Source organism: Leucoraja erinacea, chromosome 13 (genome assembly GCF_028641065.1).
Source record: "Leucoraja erinacea ecotype New England chromosome 13, Leri_hhj_1, whole genome shotgun sequence".
NCBI classification, from domain to species: domain Eukaryota; kingdom Metazoa; phylum Chordata; class Chondrichthyes; order Rajiformes; family Rajidae; genus Leucoraja; species Leucoraja erinaceus.
The window spans coordinates 15,724,132-15,743,130 of NC_073389.1; the positions used below are offsets into that span (position 1 = coordinate 15,724,132).

The 18,999-nt window shown below is 44.1% G+C and overlaps 1 protein-coding gene across 1 annotated transcript in view; it reads right to left on the bottom strand.

Annotated features, from left to right (window-relative positions):
* Positions 1-18,999, bottom strand: part of il1rapl1b (interleukin 1 receptor accessory protein-like 1b) — a 1,086,945-nt gene that overhangs the window by 53,485 nt on the left and 1,014,461 nt on the right. Inside the window, exons 7-8 of the mRNA XM_055644538.1 lie at positions 17,111-17,243; positions 6,836-6,981 (exon numbers count right to left, since the gene is read on the bottom strand). Coding sequence (XP_055500513.1) covers positions 6,836-6,981; positions 17,111-17,243 — 279 coding nt within the window. The remainder of the gene's footprint in view (positions 1-6,835; positions 6,982-17,110; positions 17,244-18,999) is intronic.

The following is an 18,999-nucleotide window of genomic DNA, read 5'->3' on the forward strand; positions in this document are numbered from 1 at the left end:
ACCACATTGCTGCATGAAGGCTGATCACACAAGCTTTTCCATGCAACGGTGAGAGCAGCAATGTGTGGGATTTGCTGCAGGGAGAGGCTGCATTCAACAGGGGCATTGAGTGGTTTATATTGCAGCCATTAGACTGCACTGGAGAAGTGGGGATAAAATGGCATCAACACCAATCTCAACAGTCATTTTTACAGATGGGCAGCATGGTGGCGCAGCGATAGAGTTGCTGCCTTACAGCGCCGGAGACCCGGGTTTGATCCTGACTACGGATGTTGTCGGTACGGAGTTTGTACGTTCTCCCCATGATCGCGTGGGCTTTCCCCAGGCACTCCGGTTTCCTTCCACACTCCAAAGACGTACAGGTTTGTGGGTTAATTGGCTTCGGTAAAAAATGTAAATTGTCTCTTGCGTGTAGGATAGGGCTAGTGTACGAGGATTACTGGTCAGCGGGAACTCAGTGGGCCGAAGGGCCTGTTTCCACACTGTATCTCTAAACTAATCTAAAGAAGCTGTCCTGGGACTTTCAGCAGTTAAGCATCAAGGGTACCATCAGACCTCGATATATCCAACTCTTGAAATTGGTCATTTTTAATGTGCCCAATTGTAAATGGCATGAAGGATTGACTAGGTTGTGTGGTAGTCCTTCCTCCACTGGCAACTAAATTGTTCCTCCACTGGTAACCAAACTAAGTGCATTGAGCATTGATGATTTTACCACACTATCAATCATGGAGTTCTTAGAAGTCTCATTGCATGTATTATCTCACGCATTCCACCAATTTTGCAGCAACAGGTTTTTGGGTACAAAAGGATGCAGATATAAATCTAACTAATGAGGATATGTTTTAATTTGTTAAGTTCATAAGTACTGGGAGCAGAATAAGGCCATTCAGCCAATCAAGTCTAGTCCGCCATTCAATCATGGTTGATCTATCTCAACCCTATTCTCCTGCCTTCTACCCGTAAACCCTAAAACCCTTACTAATCAAAAATCAAAAACCTGTCAATCTCTGATTGACCCAAATTGTCTCAAACCAGCTAATTCAGCACAGTTTGACTTAACTTTATCACCGTAAATATCTATCGTGGTTATCCCTTCAAAAGCAACAGGAACTACAAACACTTCCAGTGACTGTGCAATAAAATATGCACCCTGGTTTATTTTCTGCAGATAACTAATTAATATATGCACGTGTCCTATAGACAATAACAATCTTGCATTGGTCATAAACTGTGCAGAAGTATCTAGTTCTTAAGGGCCTGTCCCGCTTGGTGATTTTTTCGGCAACTGCCGGCATCATTGACTGACGTATCAGGTCACCGACAAATTCGTGGCATGACGCGACGTGATGCGGCGCGACGCGGCCTGATAACGTATTGATGCGCGCCGTTTTTTCAAGTGTCGCAATGTTTTTTTTGTCGCCGCTGGATTTTGAAATGTTCAAAATCTTTTGGCGACACTGATATGACGCCTGCAGTTGCTGAAAAAAATCGGCAAGTGGGACAGGCCCTTTAGGCTCTCCTTAGCCTCATGGCTTCATTGCCAGGGATCATATCCTGCAGGAGTGTTTCTTCAGTAATTATATTTTTACAGTCAGTGATGTATAAAATAAAGTGAAGCACTTGATACTCCGACAAATATGAAAGAAAGAGGCTAATGCAAAGTTTGTTCGAGAGATTGACCTGAGAAATCTATGGGAGTATTTTGAATACGGTTGTGTGTAGATTTGTATTAAATTATGATCATTTCTTATTTAAATGACACCACAGAAGAGCAGTGGCCATGTTGCTAAGTGCAGAATGCTCTTTTCACACAAGCAACACTAGAGAGCCGAAAACCTACTGGGAAATTGCTATTTGCAGTACAGAACAAACATAAAAGCAGTGCAGCCCTGGTGTCACATTCCACAGAGCAGCATTTGAAGGAAACCAGCGCAGAACTCTGCTGGTAACACAATTAACGTTCCAGCAAGAATGTATTGACTAGTGCTCCTGTGCTGAAGGTTGAAACAGAATGGCTTCATTGTCTGAAGTAATGTATGGCATGCATCCCGAAATGCATAAGCAATTTTTCCTCTCTATCAAAATACCTCAGTCAGTAAATCCACTTCACTCATAGACGTTAAAACATTTTTCATTTGGCAGCTCCATTAATGCCCCACGGAGCTTCTCTCTGAGTTCATCTCATGCACACACAGGGGAGGGAAGGAAAGCATCCTCCATTGCATAGATGTGCACAAGTAGTTACAGTCACGAAAAACAAATTGCTCAAGGCCCAGCGACTACATAATGTGCTGCTTCCAAGAGGATACATACTGCGGGGTTTGGTTAGCCAACCAACACTCTGTTTCTGTACAACCCTAATCGCAGCAGAATAAATAGGAACATAGACACTAAATGTTGGAGTAACTCAGCGGGATAGGGAATGGGTGACATTTCAGGTCTAGACCCTGCTTCTTGACCTGAACGTCACCCATTCCTTCTCTCCAAAGATGCTGCCTGTCCCGCTGAGTTCCTCCAGCATTTTGTGTCTATCTTCGATTTAAACGAGCATCTGCAGTTCCTTCCCACACAAAGAGGAACAAAGGTTCCTTTCTTTTTTTAAATAAATATCAGCATCGTTCACAAACAATAAAGGTGTCTGTAAACCTCTGATCATGCCAGAGGTGGCAAAAATCAAGGTTAGAAAGCTGGTGGTCCCTGATGCAAGGTACAGAAGATGGAAGTGAAGGTCTTCAGCTACTCCTTGGTGCTTGATGACATTGTTGGAATGCTTCAATTAGATTATAACTGCTTAATCTGGCATATGTGTACGTAAGGCCTGCTTGGTTATACACAGAGACCATCGCTTTATATTGCATTTCTGTATCAGAACAGGTATCCCTGTGCTTCCTCATGTGCTTTCTATGCAGGGTTGTCTCACCAAGTTCCATTCTCATCTCAATGGGGGATCAGTGTAAATTGTAGAGGAGCAACATACACTGACATTTGTGTCGTCATCCCTGGTTACAGCGTTGATAAGAAGGATCCCCATGGTAACGTTAGACTACCAGGTTACCTTGAGAGTGAATATTAGTTTGAATCTGCTTATCTTCAGATTAGCTGTCACAAAAATATCCTGCAACATCAAATGGGTGGGAAGGTTATATCAGAACATGAAACATACATGCAATTGAAGCTCATTGAACTGATATGGACACCACTCTCAAATGGTTAAGCAGCTGATTGAATATTTCCCTGATGCAAGGTACAGGTGGTGGAAGCGAAATTTCCACCTTAACTTTCCGAATGCAGCCTGGCTCATTTTGATCCACCACGAAATAAATAAATAGTTGGACTTCTATTTTGCTTTCTGTTCCTTCTGGAAATCTCAAAGCACTTCACAGACAATGGAGAACAATTGAAAGATAGTCATTGTAAGCAAACCATGCTTCCATCATGGATGTGCAATTGCTGTTTGTCATCTATATTGATGATCTGGATGACAATAGACAATAGACAATAGGTGCAGGAGTAGGCCATTAGAACCTTCGAGCCAGCACCGCCATTCAATGTGATCATGGCTGATTATCCCCAATCAGTACCCCGTTCCTGCCTTCTCCCCATATCCCCTGACTCCGCTATCTTTAAGAGCTCTATCTAGCTCTCTCTTGAAAGTATCCAAAGAACCGGCCTCAACCGCCCTCTGAGGCAGAGAATTCCACAGACTCACAACTCTCTGTGAGAAAAAGTGTTTCCTCATCTCCGTTCTAAATGTCTTACCCCTTATTCTTAAATGGTGGCCCCTGGTTCTGGACTCCCCCAACATCGGGAGCATGTTTCCTGCCTCTAGCATGTCCAAACCCTTAATAACCTTATATGTTTCAATAAGATATCCTCTCATCCTTCCAAACTCCAGAGTATACAGGCCCAGCCGCTCCATTCTCTCAGAATATGACAGTACTGCCATCCCAGGAATTAACCTTGTGAACCTACAAGCTGCACTCCCTCAATAGCAAGAATGTCCTTCCTCAAATTAGGGGACCAAAACTGCACACAATACTCCAGGTGTGGTCTCACGAGGGCTCTGTACAACTGCAGAAGGACCTCCTTGCTCCTATTCTCAACTCCTCTTGTTATGAAGGCAAACATGCCATTCGCTTTCTTCACTGCTTGCTATACCTGCATGCTTACTTCCATTGACTGATGAATAAGGACCCCCCAGATCCCATTGTATTTCCCCTTTTCCCAACTTGACACCATTTAGATAATAATCTGCCTTGCTGTTTATGCTACCAAAGTGGATAATCTCACATTTATCCACGTTAAACTGCATCTACCATGCATCTACCTATTCACCCAACCTGTCCAAATCACCCTGCATTCTCATAGCATCCTTCTCACAGTTCACACTGCCACCCAGTTTTGCGTCATCTGCAAATTTGCTAATGTTACTTTGAATCCCTTCATCTAAATCATTGATGTATGTTGTAAATAGCTGCAGTCCCAGCACCGAGCCTTGCGGCACCCCACTCGTCACTGCCTGCCATTCTGAAAGTGACCCATTAATCCCTACTCTTTGTTTCCTGTCTGCCAACCAATTTTCTATCCATGTCAGCACTCTACCCCCAATAGTGCCCTAATTTTGCCCACTAATCTCCTATTTGGGACCTTATCAAATGCTTTCTGAAAGTCCAGACACACTACATCCACTGGGTCTCCCTTGTCCATTCTCCTAGTTACATCCTCAAAAAATTCCAGAAGATTAGTAAAGCATGATTTCCCCTTCGTAAATCCATGCTGACTCAGACACATCCTGTTACTGCTATCCAAATGTGCCGCTATTTCATCTTTTATAATTGACTCCAGCATCTTCCTCACCACCGCTGTCGGGCTAACTGGTCTATAATTCCCTGTTTTCTCTCTCGTGCCTTTCTTAAAAAGTGGGATAACATTAGCTACCCTCCAATCCACAGGAACAGATCCTAATGTATAGTTCATTGGAAAATGATCATCAATGCGTCCACGATTTCTAGAGCCACTTCCTTAAGTACCCTGGGATGCAGACCATCAGGCCCTGGGGATTTATCAGCCTTCAGTCCCTTCAGTCTACCCTACACCATTTCCTGCCTAATGTGGATTTCCTTCAGTTCCTCCATCACCCCAGATCCTCTGGCCACTAGTATATCAGGAAGATTGTTTGTGTCCTCCTTAGTGAAGACGGATCCAAAGTACCTGTTCAACTCATCATGAGAATGTACATGGCGTGATTTAGCAAGTTTGAAGATGACACAAAAGTGTGTGGCATTGTAGATAGTGATAATAGTTGTCAAAAATCACAGCAGGTACTTGATCAGTTGGCCAGGTAGGCTGTGGAATGGTTGATGGAATTTAATAGTGAAAAGTGGTGTTGCATTTTGTGAAGTCTAACAGGGGCAGGACCTACAGAGTGAAGGGTAGAGCTCTAGGGAGTGTTGTAGAACAGAGGCATTTAGGAGTGCAAGTAGATAGTTCCTTGCAAATGACATCACAGGTAGATAGGCTGGTCAAAAAAGGCTTTGGCAGAGAAGATTTGTGAGGATGTTGAGAGGACTCAAGGACCTGAACTATAGGATGAGGTTGGGCAGGTTGGGACTCTATTTGCAGGAGGATGAGGGTGCTCTTAAAGAGGTGTACAAAATCATGAGAGGAATAGATCGGGTAAATGCGCAGAATCCCTTGCCCAGAGTAGGAGAATTGAGAACCAGGTGTGAAGCTGAGGTGTCATTTTTTTACACAAAGGGATGTGGGCGTATGGAACAATCTGTCAGAGTAGGTAGTGGTGGCAGATACTATTGCAACATTTAAAAAACATTTAGACAGGTTCATGGATAGGATAGGTTTAGAGGGCCCGTTTCTACACGGTATGACCCATTTACTCTATTTACAAGACAAACTCATTTCGTAATGTTGAACAACAAATAAAAATGTGCCAGGGTAACGCCATCACGGGTTAATCAAAATTAGGAGCATGGAATCAAAGGACATTGTTAGTGAAGAAATGAGGCATTGAAGTGAAACAATGAACATGATTGAGAAGGTCAATGGGCCAAATGGCCACAGCCCTTGTGTTTATTTCCTACATTCTCAATGTACCTCTCGACTGGAAGACTTCTTTCCAGTTTCAGATTTAGTAGACACAAACTCAGTACAAGGCTAACTAGTGTCCGTCTCTGGCAATGAAAGCTCGAATACGCACTCCCCATCTTTTAGACGAACAACGGGGAGAATAGGACTGAGATAGACGACAAATGGCCTGTGGAAGGTCTATATGGGAAGCTCAGGGAAGCATTTGGGAAAGGAGAAGAAAGCAATCAGCGAGCTTTGCAGTTATAATTGGGATTGGTGGGTGACCATGGATGGACAATGCACCATGGATTTCTAACCCTTGTAGCACAATATGCCATTTTCAAAAGATTGAATCAAAACCAAAATGATTGGAGAATGGGGAGATGAAACAGAGCAGGACTAACTGCACAAACACTGGAGAGGAATGCATGCACTTTCAAACAAATAATTGGAACCTCAAGGGATCCAGGCAAATGACATTACTGGAAAAATTAAATTAAGCCAGCACAGTCCACTGGTTTTAGTCATTTTAATAATTAGTCTTCTTAGATGGAAGTCATCATATTATTTGTGAAAGTCCTTTGTCAGTTCCCTTGTTGTGTATTTAGTACAATGAATCTCTTCCCTGGCAGGACATGCATGGCTTGAATTAGACATCTTGCTTTTTTTATACCTTGAGCTGCGTTTTGGTCCTCGTCAATGTATTCGCAAGTCCTCAGAAAGAAAGAACGAAGGCAAAAATGCTTACCCCTCTTCTGAAGAAGAATGGTTGCTTGTCTTCGCCCATTCCCATTTTCAACATAGCAAGAATAGTTTCCCAGGTCCCCGTCCTGCACAGAATCGATCAGTAGAGAAATGGAAACTTCCTTCTCCCCAAGATGCTCCCGAAGAATTCTGGAAAAGTGAAAAAAAAAAGTAAATTAAACCTGTAGCTCGCATTGCCACTGCTGGTTTTCACATGTGAATGCCGACATTTTCCATTTATAGTGCCACGTCTTTACAGGAGATGAAGACTTTGATCTTCACAAATGCATGCATAATTTCTAAGATGCATTGTGTGCATTAATACAGTGCACACAGCTTGTTGCTGTACACTGGAGCAGAGTGACTTCAGAATTTACACTTTATACTTTAGAGATACAGTGTATCTAGACATTAGGCCCACCGAGTCCACGCCGTACACTAACTATCCTACAACCTGGGGCCATTTTTACCAATCTTTACCAATCCCAATTTAGCTACAAACCCACACATCTTTGGAGTGTGGGAGGAAACGGGTGCACTTGGAGAAAACCCGGTCATAGGGAGAACGTACAAACTCCATACAGACAGCGCCCGTAGTCAGGATTGAACCCGGGTTTCTGGCACCATAAAGCAGCAACTCTACCGCTGCGCCACTGTGGTGCACTGTACAAGCTGATTGAGAAGGGCTAATCATAAATCACATGGTTACTGTTTTCCACACACACCTTTGCACCATTGGTGAATTGTGTTGAAGTTGGGTGAAAATTCTTGTGTTTCGCGAACATCGTCAAAAGCAGCCCTTAGCAAGATTCATTTCATTCATTCATATTTGAGCAAGCAGTAGACAACTGTCATTCATTTGAGGTAATGTAGCTGGCATCCTTTGCATTGTGAAAAATAGAATTAAAGGAAGGAAAAAAATATGATCCTGGGGCCCTGAATGCATGTTGAACTCTGAACAAGGTAACTGCTGACGCTATGGGACTGTCCCACTTAGGAGATTTTTCAGGCAACTGCCGGCGACAACTGTTAGAGTGGAACACACACACACATCGCTTCCTTCACCAGCCCGTTATGCAGGCGGGGGACAGGGCAAGCGGGGGAGTGCTGAGTGAAATTCACGGTGCAAAGCCAAGGTGATGCAGACGGACACCACGATGAACAGGAAGGTTGGCGCTGTAATTAAGATGGTGAAGGCACAGTGTATGGTAAGTCCTTTAAAAGAGGGGGGAGAAGGAGTGGAGACATCTTTTAAGAAGCCAGAGATACACGGCTGTGAAGTTCGGCGGACATTTAACATTACTGGTCGGTTATCCTTGGTTCTGAAAACTACTGCTTATGTATTTTTTTCCCAATGAGCCAATGAAATTCACCTGTCAGCACCGACTACAACCTATGAGGACCTTCAACCTCCTGGCAACCCATTAGGAGCTCCTGGTGTCCCACCTACGGTACGAGAATTCTCGCTACTCTCCATGGCAGACTAATTTTTCCCAGAATGCGGGAACTCGGATAATAATAAGCAGTTCAATAGTGTCATAGTGTCAAACATCATGGGAATGGGGTATTCAGCCCAACTTGCTCACACTAACCAACGTGCCCCAGCTTGGCTGCATTCGGCCCATATCCCGCTAAACCTGTCCTATCTATGTGAAGGAAGGAACTACAGATGCTGGTTTAAATTAGAGATAGACACAAAATGCAGGAGTAACTGAGCGGGTCAGGCAGCATCTCTGGACAAATGAAGAAGGTGACATTTCGGGTTGGAACCTTACTTCAGACACATTCTATCCATGTTCTTGACCAAATCTTCCTGAAATGGCGTGACAGTACCTGCCTCAACTACCTCCTCCAGCAGCTCATTCCACACGCCTACCACCCTTTGTATATAAAAGTTGCTCTTCAGGTTCCTATTAAATCTTTCCCATCACCTTAAACCTACGTCCTCTGATTCTTGATTCGCCTACTCTAGGTAAAAGACTGCGCATTTACCTATATAACCATATAACCATATAACAATTACAGCACGGAAACAGGCCATCTCGGCCCTACAAGTCCGTGCCGAATAATTATTTTCCCCTAGTCCCATCTACCTGCACTCAGACCATAACCCTCCATTCCTTTCCCATCCATATACCTATCCAATTTATTTTTAAATGATAAAATCAAACCTGCCTCCACCACTTCCACTGGAAGCTCATTCCACACCGCTACCACTCTCTGAGTAAAGAAGTTCCCCCTCATGTTACCCCTAAACTTCTGTCCCTTAATTCTGAAGTCATGTCCCCTTGTTTGAATCTTCCCTACTCTCAATGGGAAAAGCTTGTCCACATCAACTCTGTCTATCCCTCTCACCATTTTAAAGACCTCTATCAAGTCCCCCCTTAACCTTCTGCGCTCCAGAGAATAAAGACCTAACTTATTCAATCTTTCTCTGTAACTTAGTAGCTGAAACCCAGGCAACATTCTAGTAAATCTCCTCTGTACTCTCTCTATTTTGTTGACATCCTTCCTATAATTGGGCGACCAAAATTGTACACCATACTCCAGAATTGGTCTCACCAATGCCTTGTACAATTTTAACATTATATCCCAACTTTTATAATCAATGCTCTGATTTATAAAGGCCAGCACACCAAAAGCTTTCTTTACCACCCTGTCTACATGAGATTCCACCTTCAGGGAACTATGCACAGTTATTCCTAGATCCCTCTGTTCAACTGCATTCCTCAATTTGCTACCATTTACCATGTACCTGATTTATTCCTCTCATGATTTTATACACCCTCATCCTCCTGCACTCCAAGGAATAGACTCCTAGCCTGCTCAACCACTTCCAATAGCTCAGGCCCTCGAGCCCTGGCAACATCCTCATAAATCTTCTCTGCACCCTTTCAAGCATAACAACATCTTTCCTATAACTTTCCTATAACCTCTGCCTATCCTTAGCCCCACGTGACGTCCCTTTTCATCTGTGCATTAATTGCCTCATACTGTGTTTTGTATTGAATTCTGTATTTACTTTGTGTACTAGTCATGTCTACTATTTATTTCATTCCACTTACAAAAATTTAGCAGGTAGAGGAAAAACATGTAAGGTGTCTTTGAGACTCTTGAAAGGCGCCCATAAATAACATTTATTATTATTATTATTATTATTATTATAACAGGGTGACCAAAACTGAACATAATATTCTATATGTGGCCTCACCAATGTCTTCTACATATAACCATATAACAATTACAGCACGGAAACAGGCCATCTCGATCCTACAAGTCCGTGCCGACACAACTTTTTTTCCCTTAGTCCCACCTGCCTGCACTCATACATAACCCTCCATTCCCTTCTCATCCATATGCCTATCCAATTTATTTTTAAATGATACCAACGAACCTGCCTCCACCACTTCCACTGGAAGCTCATTCCACACCGCTACCACTCTGAGTAAAGAAGTTCCCCCTCATGTTACCCCTAAACTTCTGAAGTCATGTTCTCTTGTTTGAATCTTTCCTATTCTCAAAGGGAAAAGCTTGTCCACATCAACTCTGTCTATCCCTCTCATCATTTTAAAGACCTCTATCAAGTCCCCCCTTAACATTCTGCGCTCCAGAGAATAAAGACCTAACTTATTCAACCTTTCTCTGTAACTTAGTTGTTGAAACCCAGGCAGCATTCTAGTAAATCTCCTCTGTACTCTCTCTATTTTGTTGACATCCTTCCTATAATTGGGCGACCAAAATTGTACACCATACTCCAGATTTGGTCTCACCAATGCCTTGTACAATTTTAACATTACATCCCAGCTTCTATACTCAATGCTCTGATTTATAAAGGCTAGCATACCAAAAGCTTTCTTTACCACCCTATCTATATGAGATTCCACCTTCAAGGAACTATGCACGGTTATTCCCAGATCCCTCTGTTCAACTGTATTCTACAATTCCCTACCATTTACCATGTACGTCCTATTTTGATTTGTCCTGCCAAGGTGTAGCACCTCACATTTATCAGCATTAAACTCCATCTGCCATCTTTCAGCCCATTTTTCCAAATGGCCTAAATCACTCTGTAGCAAGATCTGTAGCAAAATCACAATTGTAGCAAGATCTCCCAATTTCTATACTGACTACACTGACTGATGAAAGCCAATGTGCCAAACGTCTTCTTGATCACCCTATCTACATGTGACCCCACTTTCAAGGAACTATATATCTGAACTCCTTAATCCATCTTCTCTATTATGCCCCCCAAACGCTGCCATTCACTGTAGATCCTGCACTGGTTTGACTATCTAAAATGCAATACCGTGGCACAGCAGTAGAGTTGCTGCCCTTACAGTGCTTGCAGCGCCGGAGACCTGGGTTCGAACTTGACTACCGGTGCTGTCTATACATTCTCCCCGTGACCACATGGGTTTTCTCCGAGATCTTCAGTTTCCTCCCACACTCGAAAGACGTACATGTAGGTTAATTGGCTAGGTGTAAATGTAAATTGCCCCTAGTGTGTGTAGGGTAGTGTTAATGTGCGGGGATCGCTGGTCCGCATAGACTCGTTGTCCCAAAGGGCATGCTTCTGCGCTGTATCTCTAAACTAAACTAAACACCTTACGCTTCTCTGCATTAAACTCCATCAACATTTCTCAGCTCATTTGCCCAACCGATCAAGACCTGCTGCAATTTTTGACAAGCATTTTCACTATCAACTATACTGGACTTTTGAAACTTTTGAGAAATAAACATTCAGTAACATTTTAATTAATAGAATACAAACAACTTGCAATAAAAACATAATTTAAAAGTTAGATTCTTTTCATTCCGTCTATAATTTCCTGTGAAACTAAGAATGTTATAAGGCACTCTAAATATCAGAAGCTAAATTGAAAAGATGTGTTTGCCCTTGATTACACTTTCAGCTACCAAATCTAGAGAACATTTAATTAGAGATTATCTAATGCAAAAATCAGTGGTGTTGGTGCATGCAACCTGTATATCCAATCAAATATTCATCTGCCTTTACCTGGTTTTGAATTCTTGATGAGTATAGAGTCAGCTTAATGCCATGGTTTTACTATTCATTTACACACCACAGTGGATGCTTCTTGTAAGTTACACAAAGACATTTCTTTGCATTGTATTATATAGCTTGCCCCCTTTTACACTTTTTTGATTTTAATATTCATTGAGATAATAATTAAATATATCATGGTGGAAACACTCAGCAGATCAGACAGCGTCTGTAGAGAAGAGATGACGTGAGGTCGCTGCGAGTCGGCTGCCCTGCCAGCAGTGTTATTTCTACTTTTTGGGGGTTTTTCTGGTGTGTCTAATGTTAGTTTAGGTGTCTCTCGTTGTGTCTTGTGCGGGGGCTGGTGGGGTGGAGAAAAGGGGGTAACCGCTTTCAGTCGCTTCCTCCACGGAGAGGCGACTTTTCCATGTCGCCTCCCTCGCGGTCTAACAGCATGGATTGGAGCGACCTTTCCCGGAGTCGGGCCCGGAGCATCGGCAGCAGGCGCAGTGTGAACATTCCATCGCAGAGCGAGAGAACACTTACTGGGGGTCGCCAGAGAGGAGTGCTCTGATCACTGACCATTGACATCATGGGGCTGTGGTCTGCGGAGCTTCTAGCTGCAGGCGTGGTGTGGACTTACCATCTGGAGTCTGGGATCCCTTGTCTGGGATCATCGGAGAAGAGCTCCGACCACCGGCCTGCGGCCTATTACAACCTGTGTGAAATCCAGGTTAGCCGGGAAGTGGTGTTGGGTAAATTGAATGGATTAAAGGCCGATAAATCCCCCGGGGCCAGATAGGCTGCATCCCAGAGTACTTAAGGAAGTAGCTCCAGAAATAGTGGATGCATTAGTAATAATCTTTCAAAACTCTTTAGATTCTGTAGTAGTTCCTGAAGATTGGCGGGTAGCAAACGTAACCCCACTTTTTAAGAAGGGAGGGAGAGAGAAAATGGGGAATTACAGACCAGTTAGTCTAACATCGGTAGTGGGGAAACTGCTAGAGTCAGTTATTAAAGATGGGATAGCAGCACATTTGGAAAGTGGTGAAATCATTGGACAAAGTCAGCATGGATTTACGAAAGGTAAATCATGTCTGACGAATCTTATAGAATTTTTCGAGGATGTAACTAGTAGCGTGGATAGGGGAGAACCAGTGGATGTGGTGTATCTGGACTTCCAGAAGGCTTTTGACAAGGTCCCACATAAAAAATTAGTAAACAAACTTAAAGCACAAGGCATTGGGAGTTCAGTATTGATGTGGATAGAGAACTGGCTGGCAAACAGGAAGCAAAGAGTAGGAGTAAACGGGTCCTTTTCACAATGGCAGGCAGTGACTAGTGGGGTACCCCAAGGCTCAGTACTGGGACCCCAGCTATTTACAATATATATTAATGATCTGGATGAGGGAATTGAAGGCAATATCTCCAAGTTTGCGGATGACACTAAGCTGGGGGGCAGTGTTAGCTGTGAGGAGGATGCTAGGAGACTGCAGGGTGACTTGGATAGGCTGGGTGAGTGGGCAAATGTTTGGCAGATGCAGTATAATGTGGATAAATGTGAGGTTATCCATTTTGGTGGCAAAAACAGGAAAGCAGACTATTATCTAAATGGTGGCCGATTGGGAAAGGGGGAGATGCAGCGAGACCTGGGTGTCATGGTACACCAGTCATTGAAGGTAGGCATGCAGGTGCAGCAGGCAGTAAAGAAAGCGAATGGTATGTTAGCTTTCATTGCAAAAGGATTTGAGTATAGGAGCAGAGAGGTTCTACTGCAGTTGTACAGGGTCTTGGTGAGACCACACCTGGAGTATTGCGTACAGTTTTGGTCTCCAAATCTGAGGAAGGACATTATTGCCATAGAGGGAGTGCAGAGACGGTTCACCAGACTGATTCCTGGGATGTCAGGACTGTCTTATGAAGAAAGACTGGATGGACTTGGTTTATACTCTCTAGAATTTAGAAGATTGAGAGGGGATCTTATAGAAACTTACAAAATTCTTAAGGGGTTGGACAGGCTAGATGCAGGAAGATTGTTCCCGATGTTAGGGAAGTCCAGGACAAGGGGTCACAGCTTAAGGATAAAGGGGAAATCCTTTAAAACCGAGATGAGAAGAACTTTTTTCACGCAGAGAGTGGTGAATCTCTGGAACTCTCTGTCACAGAGGGTAGTTGAGGCCACTTCATTGGCTATATTTAAGAGGGAGTTAGATGTGGCCCTTGTGGCTAAGGGGATCAGGGGGTATGGAGAGAAGGCAGGTACGGGATACTGAGTTGGATGATCAGCCATGATCATATTGAATGGCGGTGCAGGCTCGAAGGGCCGAATGGCCTACTCCTGCACCTAATTTCTATGTTTCTATATGTTTCTAACCTGAAGCCGCGGTCTCCGGTAGGAAAGTGGCCGATTCGGGCACTCCAAGCCGCGGAGTGGGTTAGACCATCCCGACATCCGAGTTTCAATCATCTCAACTTGAGGGCCTGTACATCGGGCCATCCTTAGCGGCGACTACGGAGGGTTTATGACCCCGACCACGGGTGAACAAAGGAGGAGGACTGGCTGAACTTTGTTGCCTTCCACAACAGTGAAGAATGCTGTGGTGGATGTTTGTGTTAAATTTTATTGTGTATTGTGTGTTGTTTTTAAGTGTATCGCTGCTGGCAAATTCATTTCACTACACCTTCAGGTGCATGTGATGAATAAAATTGACTTTGACTTTGAATGTTTCAAGTCCTGCTGTGTTTCCCTTCCGTTTTCTGCATTTAGTTCAGATTTACAGCATCCGTGGTATTTTTTTGTTGCTTTTCCGTTAAAATGGTCTTTGTTATGGTAATGTAGTGGTCACTACGTGCCTCAGTGAACCTGAATATAGTTCAGCAGAAACAAGGAACTGCATATGCTGGTTTACACAAAACGAGATACAGTGCTGGAGTAAATCAGCGGGCCAGGCAGCATCTCTGGAGGACATGGATAGGTGATGTTTTGGGTCAGGACCCTGCTTCAGACCCTACTGCCTGACCCGCTGAGTTATACCCAGCACTTTGTGTTTGTTTATAGTCTAGCAGAATCAATGCAATTACAGCATGAATATTTTCATTGCGTTTTTAAAATAGCTACAAACTAAAAGATGGCGGGTGTTGGTTAAAGTGCCTCAATGCTGTCAGATCATTGTCAAAAACCAACTTGTTTTCAGTCATGGGCAGAAAGCTATAGTCTTTGCTCACTTTGGCCTGTGACAGTCCCATTTCAATGTAGTTTACTCTTGGAGGGGCAACCATCCTTGCAGATGATGCACATGCCGAGAGCAAAATAAATTTAAAGGAATTAACACTTGGGGAAGCTCCTGTCGAACAATTGCATTGATTGCTGGAGACACAAGAGACAGAAAAACTGGAAACATGAATGAAAACGAACTGCTGCGGGTCAGGCAGCATCTAGGGAGGGAAATGGACGGATGACGCTTTGGGTCGGGACCTTTCTTCAGCCTGATGGAGTGGAAGGGAGGTAGCTGGTGGTCGATAGAGGTGAGGAGAAGGGGCTGGGCAAGTGCTGGTGAGTGATAGGTGGATCCAGATGAGACGAGAATAATTGGCAGATGAATCAGGTGGGGGTGAGAACGATGGAGATAATAATTAAGGCCGGAGGTGGAGATAACAAAAGAGTGTAAATGGTGGTTTTTGATAAGAGGAGGCAAGGAGTAAAATGTCTGACCAGAGGGAGGAATGAAGGGCAGAAGGGAATGGAGGTAGGGAGATGAAAAAGAGAAGGGATAAGAGCAGATGGAAAAGGTAGAGGAGTGATGTGTGGAGGGGATAGAGATGAGGGGATGAGAAAGAAAGGTGTGTACAGTCGGCATGGAGCACTGGGCACATGACTGAAGCTGGACAAATGAGAGGTGGAAGAGTTCCTTGAATTCAGTACTCCTGCAGTTGGGTTGTTGACTACCCGAGCGGAATATGAGGTGGAGTTCTTCTCATTCGTGTTACCTCATTCCGGCAGCAGAGGGGATCCAGAGTAGACAGGTCGGTATGGGAATAGGAAGGAGAATTTAAAATAAGCAGTAACTGGGAGCTCCAACACCAACGTCTCTGATCCCTTACAAAGGTTTAGGAGGTTCGGCATGTCCCCAACAACCCTCACCAACTTGTACAGATGCACCGTAGAAAGCATTTTATCAGGATGCATCACAGCATGGTTTGGGAACAGCTCCATCCAAGACCATAAAAAATTGCAGAGAATTGTAAACGTAGCCCGGACCATCACACAAACCAACCTCCCTTCCATTGACTCCATCTACACTTCACGTTGCCCAGCAAGGCCGCCAGCATAATCAAGGACCAGTCTCAACCTGGTCACTCCCTGTTCTCCCCTCTCCCATCAGGCAAAAGGTACAGAAGTTTGAAAATGCATACTTCTAGATTTAGGGACAGTTTCTGCCCAGCTGTTATCAGGCAACTGAACCATCCACTCACCCGAGTCTACCATTCTTCATCCAAACCCCCTTCTTACCTATAATTGCTCCCTCTGCTTCTACCTTCCACTACATTCCTTGCTCCATAGTGTTATTCCACCATTTGCACCCTTTAGGCTTCTCCACCTCCAGCCTTGGTTATGCTCTCCACCCGTCCCTCCCCCACTTGACTCTTCTACAATCAACCCCTCCTCACCTGCATCCTCCTCTCAAATGTTGGCTCATGCCCCCTCCCCTTACCTCACTACTTTCCACCTGTTGTCTCTTCCCTACTCCATGCCTCAAGAAAGCTTCCCTCTTCCCACCCCTGTGCCTCCCCTTCCACTCTTGCTTTCACCCCTTTCTTCCCCTCTTCCCTTCCCTGTGCTCCACCTGGACTCTCACCAATGTCTCCCTAGCCACCCCATCCCCCTCCACCCCTGTCACGCCCCCATCCTGCTACTTTCCTCCCTCTGCCTTCACAATTCTTCAAACCTGTCTCACACCTTATGTTCTTACCTCTGGCCTTTGCTTCAACCATCTGCTTATCAAAACCCACCTCACTTATGTTGACCTATTGCCTGCCACATTTTTGTCCCTTTGTCCAGCCTTCTTCATCCCCCATACAATTAGTCTGAGGAAGGGTCTTGACTTTGAAACATCGCCTATCATGAATAGGTGACGTATCAGGTTGGGACCCTTCTTCAGACTGATCCTCCTGTAGTTTTTGTTTGCTCGTGGTACTGTTTAACATTGCAGATCTCCATGGAATCCAACACTTGAACATTTAGATGCAGGACATGTGATCAAAGGCTCTAATTACCTCATCTCGCTTTCGCTGGCGTGGTTATCATCAAGGTCTTCAATAAATTTCTCTCCCTTCATCCAGTAAATGATGGGGCTGACCTCTCCACCGTAGCCAAAGAAGGCTCTGCAAGTGAGATTAGCAATGATGCCTGCGGAAGCCGAGCAGAATGAAAGAAAGACATACAGTATTAGGTACATGAAGAATTTAGCAGATGTGTTCAATCAGCTCTGACCGCAGACACTGAAGCACAGTATAATTGCTGCACAAAGAACATATTATTTTTATACACTGTCTTTAAAGCAGAAAAGAATTCCTGGGCAATCACTAGAAATCAATGCAGTGTTTTCACCCGCTTTTATGTGTGTCATGACACTCCCTGTACAGATAAATATCTCAGCAAAGTCCCTTTGAAAATGGCCCAATCTGTTTTCATTAGGTCCCTTGACACATATTTCCCTGTCAATGCTGCACTTATTTGACTCCCAGCAACTCCAAGTCTGGGCAAAGAGAGATGAGCTGACATGAGAAGATCTTAGAGTTTTGCAGATCTTGAAACCCCCCTTGAAACGTTATTCTTCCCAGGACCAGTAAAACCAAGAGCTAAATAGCATTCTAAACTCTTGGCTCAAACTCGGTTTCTCTTTCACCAGATGCTGCCTACCCTGCTGAGTATTTCCATAAATTTCTATTTTTATTTCAGGTTTCCAGCATCTGCAGTTTTTCCAAAAAAATGTAATTTGTTGCTTCTGTCGATAATGACTCATTTCAGCTACAGTGGACACAGTGCAGCATGATGTTTGCTGTATGGACAGGAATGGAAAAGCCTCAACCAAATATCTGAAAATGTCCTCTGCAGGTTCAAATGGAGCTTGCAACTTTCCAACACAATGTGTGCTCTGATTTCAATGTGACCCCATTGATGAAGGACTTGCCACTTAATGCAACTCAGATATATTCCACAGCAGTGGGATGTTCAGTGTCCCACAAAGTGCCAGCAACCCCTATAACAAGTTCAAGCCTTATAAGGACTTATACAGTGAAGCTCTGACAATGTTTTCCTGGCATAGTTCTGTATCTTCGTTTAGAGATACAGCATGGAAACAGGCCCTTCAGCCCACCGAGTCCACGCTGTCCATCGATCAGGTACACCCGCTTCACACTAGTTCAATGTTATCCCACTCTCACATCCACTCCCCACACACAAGTAGGGCAATTTGAAGAGGCCAATTAATCTACAAACCCAGGCGTCTTTGGGATGTGAGAGGAAACCGGAGCACCCGGAGAAAACCCACGCAGTCACAGGGACAACGTGTACACGCCACAAAGACAGCAACTGAGGTCGGGATTGAACTTGGGTCCCTGGCACTGTGCCATCCCTGTACCCACAGCCTGGGGTTGGAACCCTCTTGTCACCCCTATATTAGGACAATGACTGAACTCCCAAACAACACCATTAGCTGCTTGGTTTGGAGAAGTATACTCCAATATTCCCGTGTCCAATTATTCGGAAATCCTCAAGGATTGGCATCTGGCTCAGTTACAAATCTAGAGTCACAATCTAGAGTGTGAGCCTGGAGTGCAGAGTGTTAGTCAGTGCAGAGGGTAGAGTCCAGAAAACCAACTGCTTGTTTGCTTCTCATTCCCCTTTAACTTCGGGTTCTATGGAAATTTGATTTTATTGCAGTGTGACAGGCGTAAGGTGAAATAAACGTGTGTTTGGGTATTAATAGGAGCAACATTCAATAGTATGGAGAATCTGCTAGTCCCCTCAACCCACTCTGTCAACCAGTAAATACATGGCTATTCTGGTTGTAATATTAGATTGGCACTTGCACCTTCTCTACTTATCTTACTTTAAGCAATGACTCCCATCTTTGAATTATCCCATAGCAGCATATCAAGCC